This window comes from Leptonotus elevatus, chromosome 10 (assembly GCF_054856555.1).
Source record: "Leptonotus elevatus isolate MCC_2025b chromosome 10, RoL_Lele_1.0, whole genome shotgun sequence".
Lineage (NCBI taxonomy): Eukaryota > Metazoa > Chordata > Actinopteri > Syngnathiformes > Syngnathidae > Leptonotus > Leptonotus elevatus.
Window position 1 is genome coordinate 4,984,924 of NC_141248.1, and position 15,808 is coordinate 5,000,731.

At 36.4% G+C, this 15,808-nt stretch overlaps 3 protein-coding genes across 5 annotated transcripts; all 3 read right to left on the reverse strand.

The window, feature by feature from the left end:
- Positions 1-816: 816 nt before the first annotated feature.
- Positions 817-4,692, reverse strand: cd8b (cd8 beta). Of its 3 annotated transcripts, none has more exons than XM_086087263.1 (7): positions 4,360-4,692; positions 3,236-3,586; positions 2,975-3,043; positions 2,689-2,778; positions 2,540-2,573; positions 2,420-2,439; positions 817-2,115 (listed from the first exon to the last, which is right to left on the reverse strand). In XM_086087263.1, exons 1-7 carry the CDS (start codon positions 4,427-4,429, stop codon positions 2,048-2,050), a joined length of 702 nt encoding a protein of 233 aa, XP_085943389.1. In that variant the 5' UTR covers positions 4,430-4,692; the 3' UTR covers positions 817-2,047. The 3 variants fall into 3 exon arrangements, with proteins under 3 accessions (XP_085943389.1, XP_085943390.1, XP_085943391.1); XM_086087264.1 differs by having other exon boundaries at positions 817-1,995; positions 2,401-2,439; XM_086087265.1 differs by lacking the exons at positions 817-2,115; positions 2,420-2,439 and having other exon boundaries at positions 2,536-2,573.
- Positions 4,693-6,189: 1,497 nt separating this feature from the next.
- zmat1 (zinc finger matrin-type 1) lies at positions 6,190-12,155 on the reverse strand. Its single transcript, XM_086086002.1, has 7 exons — positions 11,999-12,155; positions 9,742-9,848; positions 9,576-9,659; positions 9,187-9,322; positions 8,808-9,059; positions 8,575-8,665; positions 6,190-7,893 (listed from the first exon to the last, which is right to left on the reverse strand). Exons 1-7 carry the CDS (start codon positions 12,135-12,137, stop codon positions 6,960-6,962), a joined length of 1,743 nt encoding a protein of 580 aa, XP_085942128.1. The 5' UTR covers positions 12,138-12,155; the 3' UTR covers positions 6,190-6,959.
- Positions 12,156-13,356: 1,201 nt separating this feature from the next.
- On the reverse strand, positions 13,357-14,990 carry gnrh2 (gonadotropin-releasing hormone 2). The gene is made up of 4 exons (XM_086086299.1): positions 14,948-14,990; positions 13,789-13,939; positions 13,609-13,692; positions 13,357-13,473 (listed from the first exon to the last, which is right to left on the reverse strand). Exons 2-4 carry the CDS (start codon positions 13,921-13,923, stop codon positions 13,435-13,437), a joined length of 258 nt encoding a protein of 85 aa, XP_085942425.1. The 5' UTR covers positions 13,924-13,939; positions 14,948-14,990; the 3' UTR covers positions 13,357-13,434.
- Positions 14,991-15,808: the final 818 nt, after the last annotated feature.

A 15,808-nucleotide genomic window follows, 5' to 3' on the forward strand; every position in this document is an offset into this window, starting at 1 on the left:
TCATTGTAAGCAAAAATGATTGATTACCCTAGCTGTCACATTGCTTGCACATATACCGAGCGTTACCTACCCCCAAAAAATGTTGATAGCATTACAACTGACTTGGATATATTAAAGTGACCCTGAACTGGATAGTCACAATTAAGACGAACATTGTGTTTTTTTTGCCTTCAACATCTTCTCAGGATGCGAATAATCTGCCACATCCTTAGTTAAACAGATTATACCATTGGTTCTCAACCTTTTTTCAGTTATCTACCCCCTGAGAAATATTTTTTTCAGCCAAGTGTTCCCTAACCAGTGAAAAACATTTTTGGTTAAAAAACAAACAAACAGTTGTCTGATTTAATAAAACTTTGGAACTTCATTTGCATAAGTGGTCTCTCTTGGAAATCCAAAAACAAAAACAAAAAACTTATTTTATTTTTAAATAGAAAATGATTAAGTTACAAATAAAGATTTGTGCACATAAAAAAATATTATTACCATTAAGTGTCCTCCTTTGGGATCATAGTAAAGATATGTTCTCAAAAATCATTTATTATCATTTAAATCCAAATTTCTAATGATTGACAGGTGATCCTAGATGGCATATGACAGTTTGGGTCGAACCATTCTGGTTTGAGGAGACTGGGTTTTTAGAACAATAAAATTCAATATACATTTTATTTCATTAACTTTGACTTTCCTGAAACATTTACATAATGTAATGATGATTTTTTTAAAGGATTTTTGCATGCATGCTTGCGTTCCCCCAGGAGTGCACGTAGCCTATTTGAGAACTACTAGATTATACCCCTGAAATGAAATTATCAAGAAATGTAATCTAACGAATATTTTTGATATTTTTTACGTTTTCTGAAAAAAGAAGAAATAACAGTTTATGAGAATGGCGAACGATATTTAATGTTACATTTTTGGTCTCAAGTCTGAAGCATTAGATCGTTTAGACATGAAAATACCAAAGTAAAATCAATCAAAAATGTCTGTCCTGAAGAAGTCATGGTAAAGTTTTTCATTCTAAATTGTCTTTGTTTAAAAGTGAGCTCTTACTTTGCTTTCATAGTTTGTGGTTCATTTTGTGGTATTTTTGTGGTCTTTTTGTTCCAGAGAGTAAACGAGGAGCTCAAAGTGTAAACAAGGCTCGAGCTCTCCATGCACACAGGAAAGAGTCGCATGTGCTCCCTAAGCCTCCAGCAACCACCAGCTCGCTCACTTTTTTTTTTTTTTTTACTTTTCTATCACACAGGTGGTTGTGTATGAGAGAAGCCACAGACATACACACAATAATATATATTTCATTTACAGATGGAATTCAAACTGAAGTTTACATGTTCAGCAATACACATGAACTATACGAAACCCTCCCCAGCCCTAAAATCAGTACAGTAAACAATTTGCATGACAGTATCAATTGTATAGAGATATCGTAAGTTTATAAACTGCAAATTAATAACATTCTCTATATATTTTTGGGCATTCATACATAAATACATACAAAATTACGTCTGCATGCTTTAGAGATTAAGTGCTTAATATAAACAGTAACACAAAATAAGATGTTAATTAGAAGAAGAAAAAAAGACAGCTGCCAATAGACTGGATATATATGTTTTCTTTCTTTAAAAAAAAAATGATTTACGACAGTATTGTTTTATTAAAGGTTACAATATATGCAGTATTTATAAAGATTTCCATCATTCTGATAAAAATATTACATACGGTATCTATCTGTTTTGAGGGCAAAACTTATTGTTTTGAGCTAAAATATTTTTCTTAAAGATGTTTTGAGTCTACTTGTTTATTCAATGTACATGTTTTATTTGGATCTTTAAAATCATCCTTTGTCTGTATTTAATAAGAAAAATATCTAAGATGTGCTTCAAAAATCTGCCGATGATTTGATTTGTATGCAGATTAGAATGAAAAAGTGCACAAGCTACTGTATATATTATTTATGAGATGCTAAGTTCTTGCCAACATGGTAGCTCAATCCTGCAAGACAAAGGTCACAATTTGGTCATATTAGAATCGTTTGTGATTACGTTCATTCCTTTTGTGCTCCTCCAGTCGACGGTAAGACATTTGCAAAGTGAGACGCTTTCGACTTTGACACTATAATCACAGAAATAAAACACAAAGTGTTCAAATCATCTTTCTTTTTGGAAGGTTTTAACATGTGTTTGTGTGAATATTTCCAAAAAATATCTAATGCTTTAATTGTTTAAACTCTAAGACCCTGATCTCTGGTTCCACAGGTCAATGTAAGAAATTGTTCGGAGGCTTCAACAAAACCATCCAAGTCCACTAACATTGTGGACAAGTAAAAAAAAAACAACAAAAAAAAAAAACCGCAATTATATTTTGCAATTATTTAAAAATTGTGTATTAGGTACATACTTGTATGATGTTTACTGACCACGTGTCTTTAACTGCCGCCTTTAAACAAACAAATTGAATGAAACAAATTACACACAGTCAAAACAGTAAGCTTTAAATTTCAAAAAGCCTACTTAACAAGCTCTAATGTTTAACTTACTTCACAAAATGGTGTCGACATTTTTTGGGAAGTCCTGTAAGAAACAATGAGTACAAACGCATGAAATCATATTGTCTCTCATTCAAATTTGTGACGTGTAAAACATTACGAAGAATACGGTACATAAAAACAAATTTAGGAATACTCACGGCTGAAGTAATAGAGGGTGCAGATGAGCGTGGTCATCATGACTGTGGCAAGGCCGACCAATGACCACAGGATGAGTGAGTCACAATCACCTGGTGCACAATATTCAAAAATATGCGCTTTGCCATTTAAATGTCTCTTAAAAATGACATAAAATAAATAATTCAATGGGCTAATTTAGTGATTATAACCCGTCATCACACATTTCAAATGTATGGTTTATTGCCATATCAATCATGATGATGAAAATCAGATGTATAATTAGCACAGTAAGAGTAAATTAATTACCTGCTGAAGTTTTAATGCAGCTACAGTCAAGTTTGCGTGGTGATTCAGGAGGTTTTGTCGGGAGCCTTTCTGTCACATAAAGACAAGACTTTTAACACAAAAAATACAAATGCATTTTAACAAGGGTTACACTGCTTTTATATTGATATATCTAAAATTTTGTGAATATTCCTCCATATTCTCACAGCGAAACTCTCACAGCCAGCAAATGACGAGTAATTTACCTGAGTATAAAACAGCAGTTTTAGTCAGCTTACAAACCTTGAGGGAGAAGAAGAACACCAGGCTGCCACAATTCTTCATTTTTCCTATCCTTTAAAATGCAAGAATACGTCCCAGTGTCCTCTTTTGTCACATTGCCGATTCGCAGTGTGAAAGCCTCACTGTTTTTTTTGCTCAACTGGAACCGACTTCGGTCCACGTTGTCTCCGTAAACTATGCGCTTGGCATTGTTTAACCTGCCCAGAAACTGAACTTTGTTGTGGTTGGGAATAGTGCGGAACCAGATGACCGACTCACAGACGCTATTGATGCAGTTGCATTGAATAAACTGTGTGCTGAGGAGCTGTGGATGGAGGATGCTGACTGCTTGTTGCAGGAATTGGCCCGAACCTATGGTGGAAGGGGGGGGGGACACAAGCTTAAACAATGTGGTGCTGAAGGCTTTTTATACAGTATGCACACAGATTCTATTAAGTTCTCTAATCGTAAGCATGCACAATCAACCTTGCTTTTAATAACCGGTCAGTTAAAAGTAACCACGTATTCTGTTATCACTGTCTTAACAATATAGTTACAATAATATCAACTAGAATGGCAAACCTCTATCAAGGACTAGCATCAAAATCTCGACCAGGAGTCTCTAACCATTTACACTGTGAGACGGAGACATTTTTTCCCCTCCCGAATATTCTGGTTTTTGTTTCTCTATGGTAAAATGTTTGACAAGAAAAGGGACAAGACGCCTACATTGGATGGTTCTAAAAACAGACTAGATATCTGTTGTAGACTTTCATAGACACCAATATCATACATAAACTGATTTTTTTGCATTACAATTACTACATTATATGAAAACTAACAAAGATGTTGAATAAACCTGAATCGTAAAGCTAACAGACCCTTTCTTTGGTGCTGTTAACAAACAGACAAGTGGCAATGAAAAACTTCTTATAGGATACATAACCTAAAAGTATCGTAAACAGACCAAATAAAACAAAGGCTGAGATCAATTGTTTATGTTATGACCAACGTCAGTTAAAACAACATTGCACAATTGCTCCATAAATAATCATATAGCATCCGTTTTAAGCAGAGTATCGCCGTCACGACAAGGTTCCTGAACGACATGGTATAAGAACAAGTTTATAGTGACAAAAACTCACCCAATGACCACAGGCATGTTGTGAGCAGCGTCCACGCTAGCAAGATCGCTTCAGGTGCAAGAGTCCGCATCTTTGTTGGTCTTCAGTGGAAGTTGGGGAGCACTGCTGATCATTTCATTTAAACTCAAGAGATGATGGGAGGGTTCAATGTGCCAGATCCCAAAGTCGTCATGGTAACACCTTGATGTGACTGAAAAAAATTCTCACACACGAAAAAGCTATCGGCGAGGACTGAACACATTACTCCATTAATAAACAAACATTTCATACAGTATGCTTTTTATTGATCACATATTTTATCTATTTTTTTATTGTTTAGATAAACAATTATCATAGATGTTTACTGTGATGTACTACACTATGATATACTGAGTGTTTAAAACATTACAAATTCTAACTGCAATAACAAATATTACATAGTGATGAAATTATTAACTTTTTGATTAGGTACTTTTTTGTTTTTAGCTTTTCCATATATATTGTAATTATTTGAATAATTAATCTTTGCAGTTAAAGCAAATAATCCCAATTTGAGATTGATCATTACAGTTTTTATAAAGTACGTTTGTTGACTCGTATTATTTTGTGTACCACATGACAAAGACAAGGTGAGGCTCAACAGAGCCAATATGGCGCTGAGTGCCACGTAACACAAAATTTGTGTTTCGATGTAGCAGCAGCAGTTTGCACTCTTGTGGTCTCAGGTGCTTAACCTCGAGTTCTATAAACCCAGCTTCAATAAGGACCTAAAATATCGAAGCACACTGAAACACTAACAGTTGACAATCTAAAGTTTTTTCGTCGACATTTAAATAAACGAGTTGGATCACAACTCACATTATTTTAACAAATGCATGTTGAATTTCAGTACACCATAAATACGTAGTTATCAGTACCAGTAATTCTCGACACATTGCTCGCTTTTGATTTCATTTGATAGAGTCAGGCCAGTTCAAATGTGGAACAGAATAATTTCTGTGATAAGATCATAAAAAGTGTGTGTGTGTGTACTTGTGCATACTACATTGTGAGGACCAAAATACATCTTTAACCAACAGATAGAGGACATTTTTGTGAAGTGAGGACATTTTGGCCGGTCCTCACAACTCAAGACCTCTTTTTGAGGGTCAAGACTTGGTTTTAGAGTTTAGGTTTGAATTGGGTTATGGTTGAGGTTAGGGTAAGGAACGGAGGTAGGCAATAATTTTTTATGGTTGGGGTTAGGTGAAGGGGCTAGGAAATGCATCGTCTATGGATGTCCTCGCAATTATATAAATACAAGTATATAAATACAAGTGTTTGTGTGTGTGTGCATTTTTGGTGGTCTCTGAGTGAGAGGATGTGCCCCCCCCGAAGTACTGAGTGGGTCGACGACTCAAGTGAGAGAGGGACCACAGGATTCTATGAAAACAGGAGATCTTGATGAGCTTCAGAGTTGGTTGGTTATGCATCACATCGTTAAGTCCTTGTTAGAAGTAGAATCTTTTGTCATTGCAGTGTAAAACGAAATTGGGTGTTAAGTCAACATCTGCCGAGACGCTGCTTTCATCTAATTGTATTTAGATCAGTTCAATTAAACAATCGTGCTGCTCACAGCTAAGTGGAATACAGAGACAACCTCAAAGTTAACTTCTTCTCTTCTTTTTTTTTTTAAACCCTACATTTTATTATTTTTACTGGGGCGGTTTTAACACTTGAACTGCATATTTATCATTGATAGTTCTCTACTGTATAAGTGCCTGCTTTAGATGTTTCCTCTTTAATTTGTACATGCATGTAGCTTTTCTGTTTTAGCTTTTGTCAAAAAGAAACAATAGTGTACTATAGAAGCAAAATTAAAAAAAGGTTTTATTTTCCTCTATATAGTCCTTCAAGGGGAAATCCAACCCACACTCCGATGTATGTGTTGTATTACACGCCACACATAGCACCACATCACACTGTACACAAATGCAGGCATGCAAGGAGAAAGTTGATAGCTTGCTCAAGGACACCTTGGCAGTACTCAGCAGACTGGCATCTCTCCAACAACTTGCTGCCATTTTAAGTGAAGTTATATGCATTTTAAATGTAGCTCTTCTTTCGTGAGACACATTTGAACTTCTTACATTGTTTCTCCAGGTGCAGGTTTGCTCTTCGTGAGAGATGAAATGACTCGACTTTCAACATGTGGCCAAACTTACCCAAAAGCGCTCACTACAGGCTGCTTGAGGAACTACAAGCCCTCGCACGCAATTTGGGTTTATATGATTCTCTTTTCAATTGTCTTGAAAATTACTAGGGAGGAATATTCACACCACTAACGAATGAAAGTGAAAGTTAATTAAATGTAATTTAGTCTAAGTGTGAAAAATGTAGCTTGTAAAGAAGTGGGTGTGACAGACACCATCAAACATCTTGGAATAAGTTAATTGAAGCCCAACAATGGCTAGCCGGCTAGCCAGCTAGCATACGGTATTAACAGGAAATTAAGTTTCAGGCTGATTATTATTATTATTTTAATTAACACAACCTTTGCCGTTTTAAATGTATATATAAGTAGTGTTGCTCTTAAATTTAAGTTAAGATGTTAATTATATATTTTAAATGCAGTTCCTGGTTTAACAGCCAAGAATGGAATCATCCCACAACTTCTCCTCCTCCGTCCTATTGTCCGTCATTTCTTTTGTTCTCTTCTTCTCTTTTCTAGATTTCATATTGTGGTCTTCCTGTCTGTCACTCTGCTGTACATTTGCTTTTGTCTCTTCTCTAATTTCCTTCATGTCTGTTGACGGTATGCGGTCTTTCACCTTGTCTTCTTCCTCCACTTGGTTATTTTCTTGCCGTCTCTGCTTGCTGTGGTATTTGCGTTTTTTTCTTTTCTCTTCTGCTGATTCTCCATCATCATCATCTCTTCTCTTTTCTTCTGAGTAATCATCTCTTGCTCTCTTTTGTTGCCTGCGCCTTGCCTTGTCTGTGCTTGCAGCTTTTGCTCGTCTGCCTCTTTCCCTCCTGGACCTTTTGGTCCTCCTCCTCTCTCTTTGCTTGCGTTCATCCTCATCACTGTCACTTGCTCCACTGCTAGTGAAAGAGGAATACGAGGAGGAAGAAGATGATGAAGTAGAATATGAGGAGGAGCTTGAGCACTTTCTACGTCTCTTCAGAGGCCGAGCAATTGATTCCAATGAAGGCCTTAAGCGTGTGAAAGATGGAGGACCATTGCAGTCCCAACTCCTGGATGGCCTGGGAGCGCCCATATACGGAGGTTGGAAACCTTCAACACTGAAGTTAGGGCCACGATGGTGTGGGTGAGGACCATATGTGGGAGAAAAGTTGGCCATGGTCTGATTTTGTAGTGTCATGTGTCCCTTTTCGAAATCCGCCGCTGCTTCTACTTTATCGTCTTCCTTCTGTACTTCATCCTTCGACAGAATCGTGCCAATCTTGGGTGCGAGGCCACGAGCTTTCTGGACTTCGACGTAATGTGCAAGTTCATCTGCAAACGTGTTATAGGATTTCTGTCGGGATTTGTACAGTTTGAAGACTTTCCTTTCCCTGGTAAACAAAAAAAAAAAGATTTTTCTTTTTCATAAATTATACGATGAATGTGGAAATGTAATGAGTTATACTTATTTTATACACATGCAGTACATGCCATTTGTTACACATGCAATGTAATAAATATTTTTATTTATATAATGAATAAATAAATAAATCTGCCACAACATCGTGTCATACTAACAGTTTGGTTTCCCCATTTCGCTATAGTTGTCTTTAGAATGACAGTGTGCTTAAAAAAAAAGAGTGAGTCAGGCTCAAAATCCTTACATTGATGTGCATTGGTAAAAAAAAAATCACATTATATTCAATTAATAAAATTTAAAAAAAAAAGCAAATTCAGAACATGAAGGAAAAGGAATAATGGACTGGAAAAAAAACGCTTTCAATATTTTCATTTACTGTGAATCACTGATCAAATAGTACAGAAAGCGATTTTTCGCTTCCTTTTAGAAACATGCTTGTATTTTTTCTGAACAACTCTTAAGTACCCCTCACTATTAAACGATCAAAGGTATGATGGTTAGAGACTGCTGCGGTAAACAGTGCTGGTGTGCCCAATGAAGTGTCCAGTGATTGTGTTTATTTATTGTTATTAAATTTACAAAGGTACACATTGAGAAATAAACAAAGCAATACCTCACGTGGTATGTATGATGAATTGTTTAGCAAGCTTACCTAGCAGAGTGCTTGTTCCCCTGCATATGGGCTTGGTACATCTCAACAGAGTTCAATCGCAAATTACAAATGGCGCACGTCAGAGGGTTTTCTGCAGAAAACAAAAGAGGTGGAAATTTCTTACAACTTCTTTGCTAATTCTGAGAACATTACAAAATATATTCAGAGGTACTTTTAGATTTCTGCAGTGTGCATGTTTATGTTGCTTTGCGGAAAGCCAGACCCCGTGTTACCTTCTTGAACATCTTCAAGCTCTTTCATCATTTCTTGTCTGGCCTTCTTCCTTTGGTGCTTGCGGCCATTATAGTGTTGTAGCGCCATTTGGGGATTATTGAAAGAGGCCGCACACAAGACGCAGTACTTGCTCGAGTCTGAACTGGCTGCATTTGGATCATGTGTCGGGTCTGTACTGTCCCCTGATATGTTGTCCTCAATAGCATGGTCCACCGCAGGGCTGGGTAAAGTACTGACCTCTGTGTTATCCGCTGTTAAGTGCAAGAGAAATCAATTCAACTTAAATGGCATTTGACCTTTTCAAATAAAACAGTGTGTTATTGGTACTGCATTATTGTACAAGATTCAGTAATGCATTTCCTCTTATTGTACACTTACCTGGCTTTTGAAGACTTTGTTTTCTGAGATTCTTCATGTGGACTTTGCCTTCATAATGTGACTTTGCTACCACAGGAGAAGTAAACACCATGCTACACAGCTCGCAGAAACGATCCTTGTCCGTCGGCATGCGGTGCTGCAAAATGAGGGACAGGACAATTTGCAAAATTAGAGAACATCAGCTCCAATCAATCCTTTGAATTATGACTACATGACTTCTTCTGTTGTCTTTTGTACCTGTACAACTATATTGTCATCACATGTATGTAAGTCCTTTCTTTCTGTCATGATATTGTTGGAATGCAAATAAAATAAAATGGGCAATCATTTTCAAGCAGTTCCCCAAGATGAAGGACATCACCCCTTTGAAAAGTAAAACAAGTGCTAACCAGCAGTCCAGCAGACTCTTTATGCCTCATTTCTTCCCTCTTGTTATGCAGGTACAGTCTCAATTTCTGAGCATGTTTTTTTCCCTATAAATGAGAGGTAAGAGTTGATATAATGTGGTATCAGACGCTGCGATTTAATGTGTGCTTCATTTTAAATATCCCAAACCTCATAATGCGACAGCCGCTGAGCCTCAAACAACAGCACAGCATCACAAACATGGCAGCGTTGATTAGTGAGGAGGCCTTTCAGGAGTTTTTCGTCACTCACATTTCCTGAAATGGCAAAAAATAAATAAAAAATACTTCAAGGACAAGTCAAGTCATCGTACAGTGTCAGTTACTCATGCATACAAGACATAGTGACTCCATTACACTAGATTCACTAAAACAAATGACAGTGACATATTGTAGTGCTCCATTTGCTTCCAATAGTAAAAATCAACCACAAACTACAAAAGTTCCTCTAATCTTCTCAACATGTGTATCAGTGGTATGTGGGCTCCCTCTGGTGGTACATGAAAGAATCACTGAATTAAATGTTCAAACTGTGCTTCATGTTAAAGTGACTTGAACATGCTTTTAACCATATGGTATGTTTGTTAAATTCAGTTTATTTGAATATAACCTTTTAGAACAATACGCATTTGCATATTTAGAGCTGGTTGTTTCCAAATATTTAATTAGCTTCAAATCAATTTTATTCAAATATTTAATTTGGTTAAATTTTTAATCTAATAGGTACTATGTTTTCTTAATATATTTCAGTAGTTCAAATAATGCATAATGTTACAATTTAGAGTGGGATAGTGCAGCGTCATATTACATAATTTTTTTAGGAGTTAAGCTTTACCTTGATTCAAATGAACACTGAAGCCTACAGCACTACTGTATGCTAATGTTGGTCATGATGGTGAACTTGGACTGTTTAATTTATACACTGCTCCAAAAAATTAAATAAAGGAACAAAGTGTTCCCTTATTTGTTTTAGGATTGTGAATTAGCGGTTACGAAATTGGATGGATGAATATTTTTTTAGGTGGTACTTAGTGTAAGATTTTAAGAACCACTACTCTAGTCTAACACACTCATTGAAGTGGCAAATATAAAGAGGTTGACCACTATATGATAAAACTATACGTAAAACCACACACTCTTTGAAGACACCTAACTAACAGACACATAATGGATGGAAAACTGAAAATTGCTTTCAGAGCAATACTATCCTCTATTGATGACAGGTGCAACAATTGGGTGTTAACTTCAGTTCCACTGGTTTATAAAACGTATGATTTTCCACAACAACCTCTGGTTAATAATTCCCATGCACTTCCACAGACATGGAGTACAGCACGTCAGAATTAGATCATTTACATACTTTAACATAAAAACTAATCACAATAACTCAATATTTTTTTTGCTGCCTGAAATGCATGAAAGCAGGCAGCTGACTTCTTAATAAACTATTATATTTTATTTATTAAACTGAACAAAGTTTGTCTTTTGTAATGCTGATGTGGCCACAGAGTAAAAGAATGGGGGTACAATAAAAGCAAATACAAATAAAAACTCGCAACAAACTGCACAATGTAATGAGCACAAAACAGCACATAAAACACAAACACACAAAATCATAATGAAACATTGTATATTGTTGTAGGATGTAAATTCAACGTCAACCTGTTTCTTGCAGATTTGCTGATGCTTTGAAAATCATGTTTTATTTTATGACTAAAGTATTGTTTTAGTTAAATAATTTTTGTGGCTTCCATGAACACTGTCTTGCTTGTCAGGGTTGTTGTTTTTTATTCCATGATTATGCATCATTAAAAAGTGCCAAGTAAAATAAAGTTCTGAATTAAATGTTGCATTAGGATGTTTGCCGAGTGATGCCTGATGGGGTACTTACCACGAACTGTCGCAGTTAAGTTGAAAGATAAGTTAAAGTTAGATAACTATTCTAAAGTGCCTGAGACAGACACACAAACTAATGTCTGTCCTTATATAGAGCAATGATTTAATTGTATCTCTAACAACACTTTAGGAGAATGTCCAATCCTACAGCCTACAAATTTGGTATTTATTTCGTAACCCCGGCCTGTGGAATTGCTAACTGGTCCAACAGATGTGTAATGGGCCTGCTATCTGTCATAAACAGTTAGCAAATATTTTAACACCACGAGCAAACCGTGAAGACGACATTGTTTATTTGTTAATGCCATTCTCGGCATGGGACTAACATAGTTGTTCTGACGGGGTGATTTAAGCTGTCATTGCTTCGGCTAGTTCAAAACAATGACGTTAGTACTTGTAGCTAAGGAGCTATCAAACTGAATGCGAAGCTGCTAGCCAGTTAGCAAGAAAGCTAACGTCGTTCGTCCGGTCATGACACACGACTGAATTGCCCCGTTTTAGGCAAGACTCACCTCCAATCTGGGTACTATCAGTTTTAATGTTTATTACTTTGTCAGGTTCTGTGGTAGAAGTCGCTAAAGGGGCACTATCAATGTTATTTTGAGCGTCAGACTCCACAGACTGCGGAGCACTGACGCTCAGTGGATCCATTTTTAACCCCGACTGGCACGTCGCGCAGGCGTACTGAGTTGAAAGAGCTGAAAGTAGCATGCACGCATAGATGCCAATCATTCGTACTCGTCATAGTAAAAATGAACAAAACTATACTACTACTACTACTACCACCGCTACCGCCACCACAAATAATAATAATAATAATAATAATAATAATAAACTGTTAAACCAGCTTTCATATAGAGCAGGAGTCTCAAGTCATTTGCAGGTTGATAGTTTGTGGCCCCGTCAAAGTTTAATTGTTAGTGCGGCCCCGATTTTTATTTTTATTTTTTTTGTCATGTTGTTGCTCTGGCCTCCACCCTATCACTCATAGGCTACCATATAGCTCAGGCTCTTAGCAGCTTTTGGCAAATCGTAATTTTTAATTGGCAGGTTGATGAGTAGAGCAACATGCGGGCCGATGCCTTGTGTGTCCCGCTGGATGACGTCTTTGTTTGCTGGGTTCATCTATTACATTTGATTTGGGATATTTTTGTGTTCAGACAAAAGATGGAACCAAGTGAATCAAGGGAATCTCAAAAATGTTTATTACAAACAAACGGGCAAATAAACAGATGACATACAGCCAATGAACAGAGAATGAATAAAAAACAGTTACAACATACAAACATGTAAGAGCTGACTGGTTCCAACTTCCTACAAGGGGGCAGATAGAGACAGGCATAATGACGTGACAAGGAAGGCACAAACAGGAGACACCAAAACTAAATCACAACATAAGAAACTAAAATGATTTGTACTGATGTCAAACTAAGATAAAGAAAACAGAGATCATGACAGGTTGAGGTTATTGCTGCCAAAGGCTTAACCAGTTATTAAATCCCAAAGTCGACATACTTTTTTTTAACCTTAAATTGGGAATGTTATGTTCAATAATTTTTTTTTAATTGTTTGTGTGGTAATAGTTTAAGAAGACTGTTTGTTTATTGTTGTGACTTAAATGAGGATTAGTTCACATTAGATCACATTGTATGTCCAATTAATGCAGAAATCTAGCCAGGTAACTCCATTCCAAAGGGTACACAAAGTTGTTGTTGTTTGCAACAGTACAGGAATTAAAGGGGAAATGAACCGATCACCTTCTGTGACGTAGCAGACACAAATTTGAAGCGAAAAAATAATGTCAAAATAAACTCTTTCTTTCAAGGCATCTTTTGAACACACATCAACTGACCACTGAATGGCACAAATCTTTCTGTTGAAGCCCACATTGCATCAAATTAAGTCAAAATGAATATAATGAAGAGGAGAGTTGGATCATTATATGCTGTTACTTTTTCTTCTGGAGCTCTCTGGTTAAGACATCCAACTGTAAAGAGAGCCATTTGGGGAGTTACAGCACACTACACTAATAATTAAAAGCACAGATGCTCTGGTGCATTTTTCCATTTCTTCAAATGAAATATTTTGCATGTCATCCAGGGAAGTGGCTGTTTCTACTTACAAGAATAGCCTTTAGAATGCTCCTCCTCTGTGGTCTCAGGTAACTGCATTCCCCTCCCTCACATAGTTTGATCTCCTCTGAAATCTGTAAAGTAGATGTTAGGGTAATAAATACAGAATAGGTCAATCATAAATCACACACACCAAAATAAAGTGGGTACACACAAGCACGGCACCTGACCTCTGATGTGCCCAAAGAGTCCAGGTCTCTCTTGCCTCCAGGATACCAACCATGCGACCAGTGCTGGCCGCTGGACAGCTGAGCTTCAATAAATAGAAGCAGTCCAAGCAGTAAAGCCAGCCGAGATAAACTCATGATAGTTCTTATTTACCTACAAGCAGAGATTGATATTAGTCATGTCCGCCATTCATATTTGGTGTTAATTCATTCTAGATTAGCTTCAGCAATGTTGTTGAGACTGTCAATAATTGTTTCATATTTGATGCAAAGGAGCCCTTTGGACGGCAGGGAACATTATTTGGGAATTTGACCATAAGTCCAATTGACTGTTACACACCTCATTATAAGACAGTAAAATCCAAGTTAAAATGAAAAAAGGGAATGATAATAATGGGAACATGTATGATAAACTATATTGAAAGAAAATTATATTATATTATCTATCCGTTTTTTTTTATAGCGCTTGTCAGGGCCATGTGTGATCTGGACCCTCTTACTCGTCGTAAAACAAAATTTGAAACTTTATTGGGCAACTATTTTCTCTGCCAATCATTTCTCTGATTATTTTGAATTTTCACTTCTAGAAGGCCAAATCTGAGATCAGTGGCAGAAATATGAATCATGAATTGCATAAACCTATTAAGGTTGATCTGATGTCCGCAATGCTGCTTACATGTTTTTCTATTGTAATACCGTACATTTACAAAAAGTGTAGCCCTTAATTAAATTCTTTATTTTTTTATTTCAACTTAAACAAAAAAAATTCTCAGCATTATGGAGTTCTTGTTTCAAATGATTTCCTGCTCAATGTTTTTTTGTTGTTGTAATTATTATTTCCTTATACCTAATAACATAATTGCCCAAGTCCTTTTCAATTTAGTCACAAAAAAAAGAGAAAAGAAAACCTAAGTAATCCTAAAAACTGTTTTCTTTGTGCAGATCCTCGGTCATCTACATCAGAGTAATCCACAAAGACTGAAATTGAGGCAATTGGACTAATTTTGTTTGTTACATTTTTTGCTTTTCTGAAAACGTTTGAAAATGACATAGTTAATTATAGTATTACTTAGGCTACCAATTTGCTTGCTTCTATGCACGTTACATTTAATTCTCAATATAAAATAGGTAAATGAAAAATAGTGTGGGAATAAAGCCTTACCTTAGTCTAAACGACTTGATCTTGTTGTAAGGTTCCCCCTCCAATTATTTTACAGAGTTTTCTAAACAGATGCTATTCAGTGCTATATATGTAGCCTATATACCCCCACCCAAGTTCAGCTCTACATTAGTGTTCGGCGTTTGTCCCGCCCTAATCTGATCACATTGCTCCTTCCCTCCCAAGTGGAGAAATTAACATTTTTGGGGGCACAAGGTGTAGAGGACCTGGATAATTCCAATTATCATCTGCAAACAGCAGTGACATCCACGGGGCGGACATGTCTACAATGCATCACCCCTTCATTTTATATTTTGAATAGCCTTTATTCTGTCTAAATCACCATCATTCCAAACAGATATGTTTGTTTAATACGCAACGATTAAAGATTTTAGGGCATATTCATAAGAAATCCCTCTTTTTTGGAATTGATTTTGATGACTCATCCTGGAACCTCACTTCAGCAAGTCAATACAAGGAGGCTGATTGCAGCGGAACAACCATTGTAGAACCCAAGCCAAACCCACGGACAATTTCCCTTTTCAATTGTATTTCCTGTACAAATTTGTAAATGTGAAGATGGTGCCAAGTGGTCAAAGGTCACCCACACCACTGGTGATACTTGTCGTACTGTAGCTTAATATGAAATTGAATAAGGTCTTATCATAATATGCTTTTCTTGGAAGGAGTTGTGCTACTAACTAGAATAAAATGCATATAGCATAAGGCATATTTTGACAGCCTCCGTTGTGACATATATTTTCACAAACACCCTTTAACATAAAAGTTAGTCTACAATTATTCATAATTGGGCTAAATAAAGTACATTTGTATTTGGTTACTTTTTTTGGGCAGGAACTGACA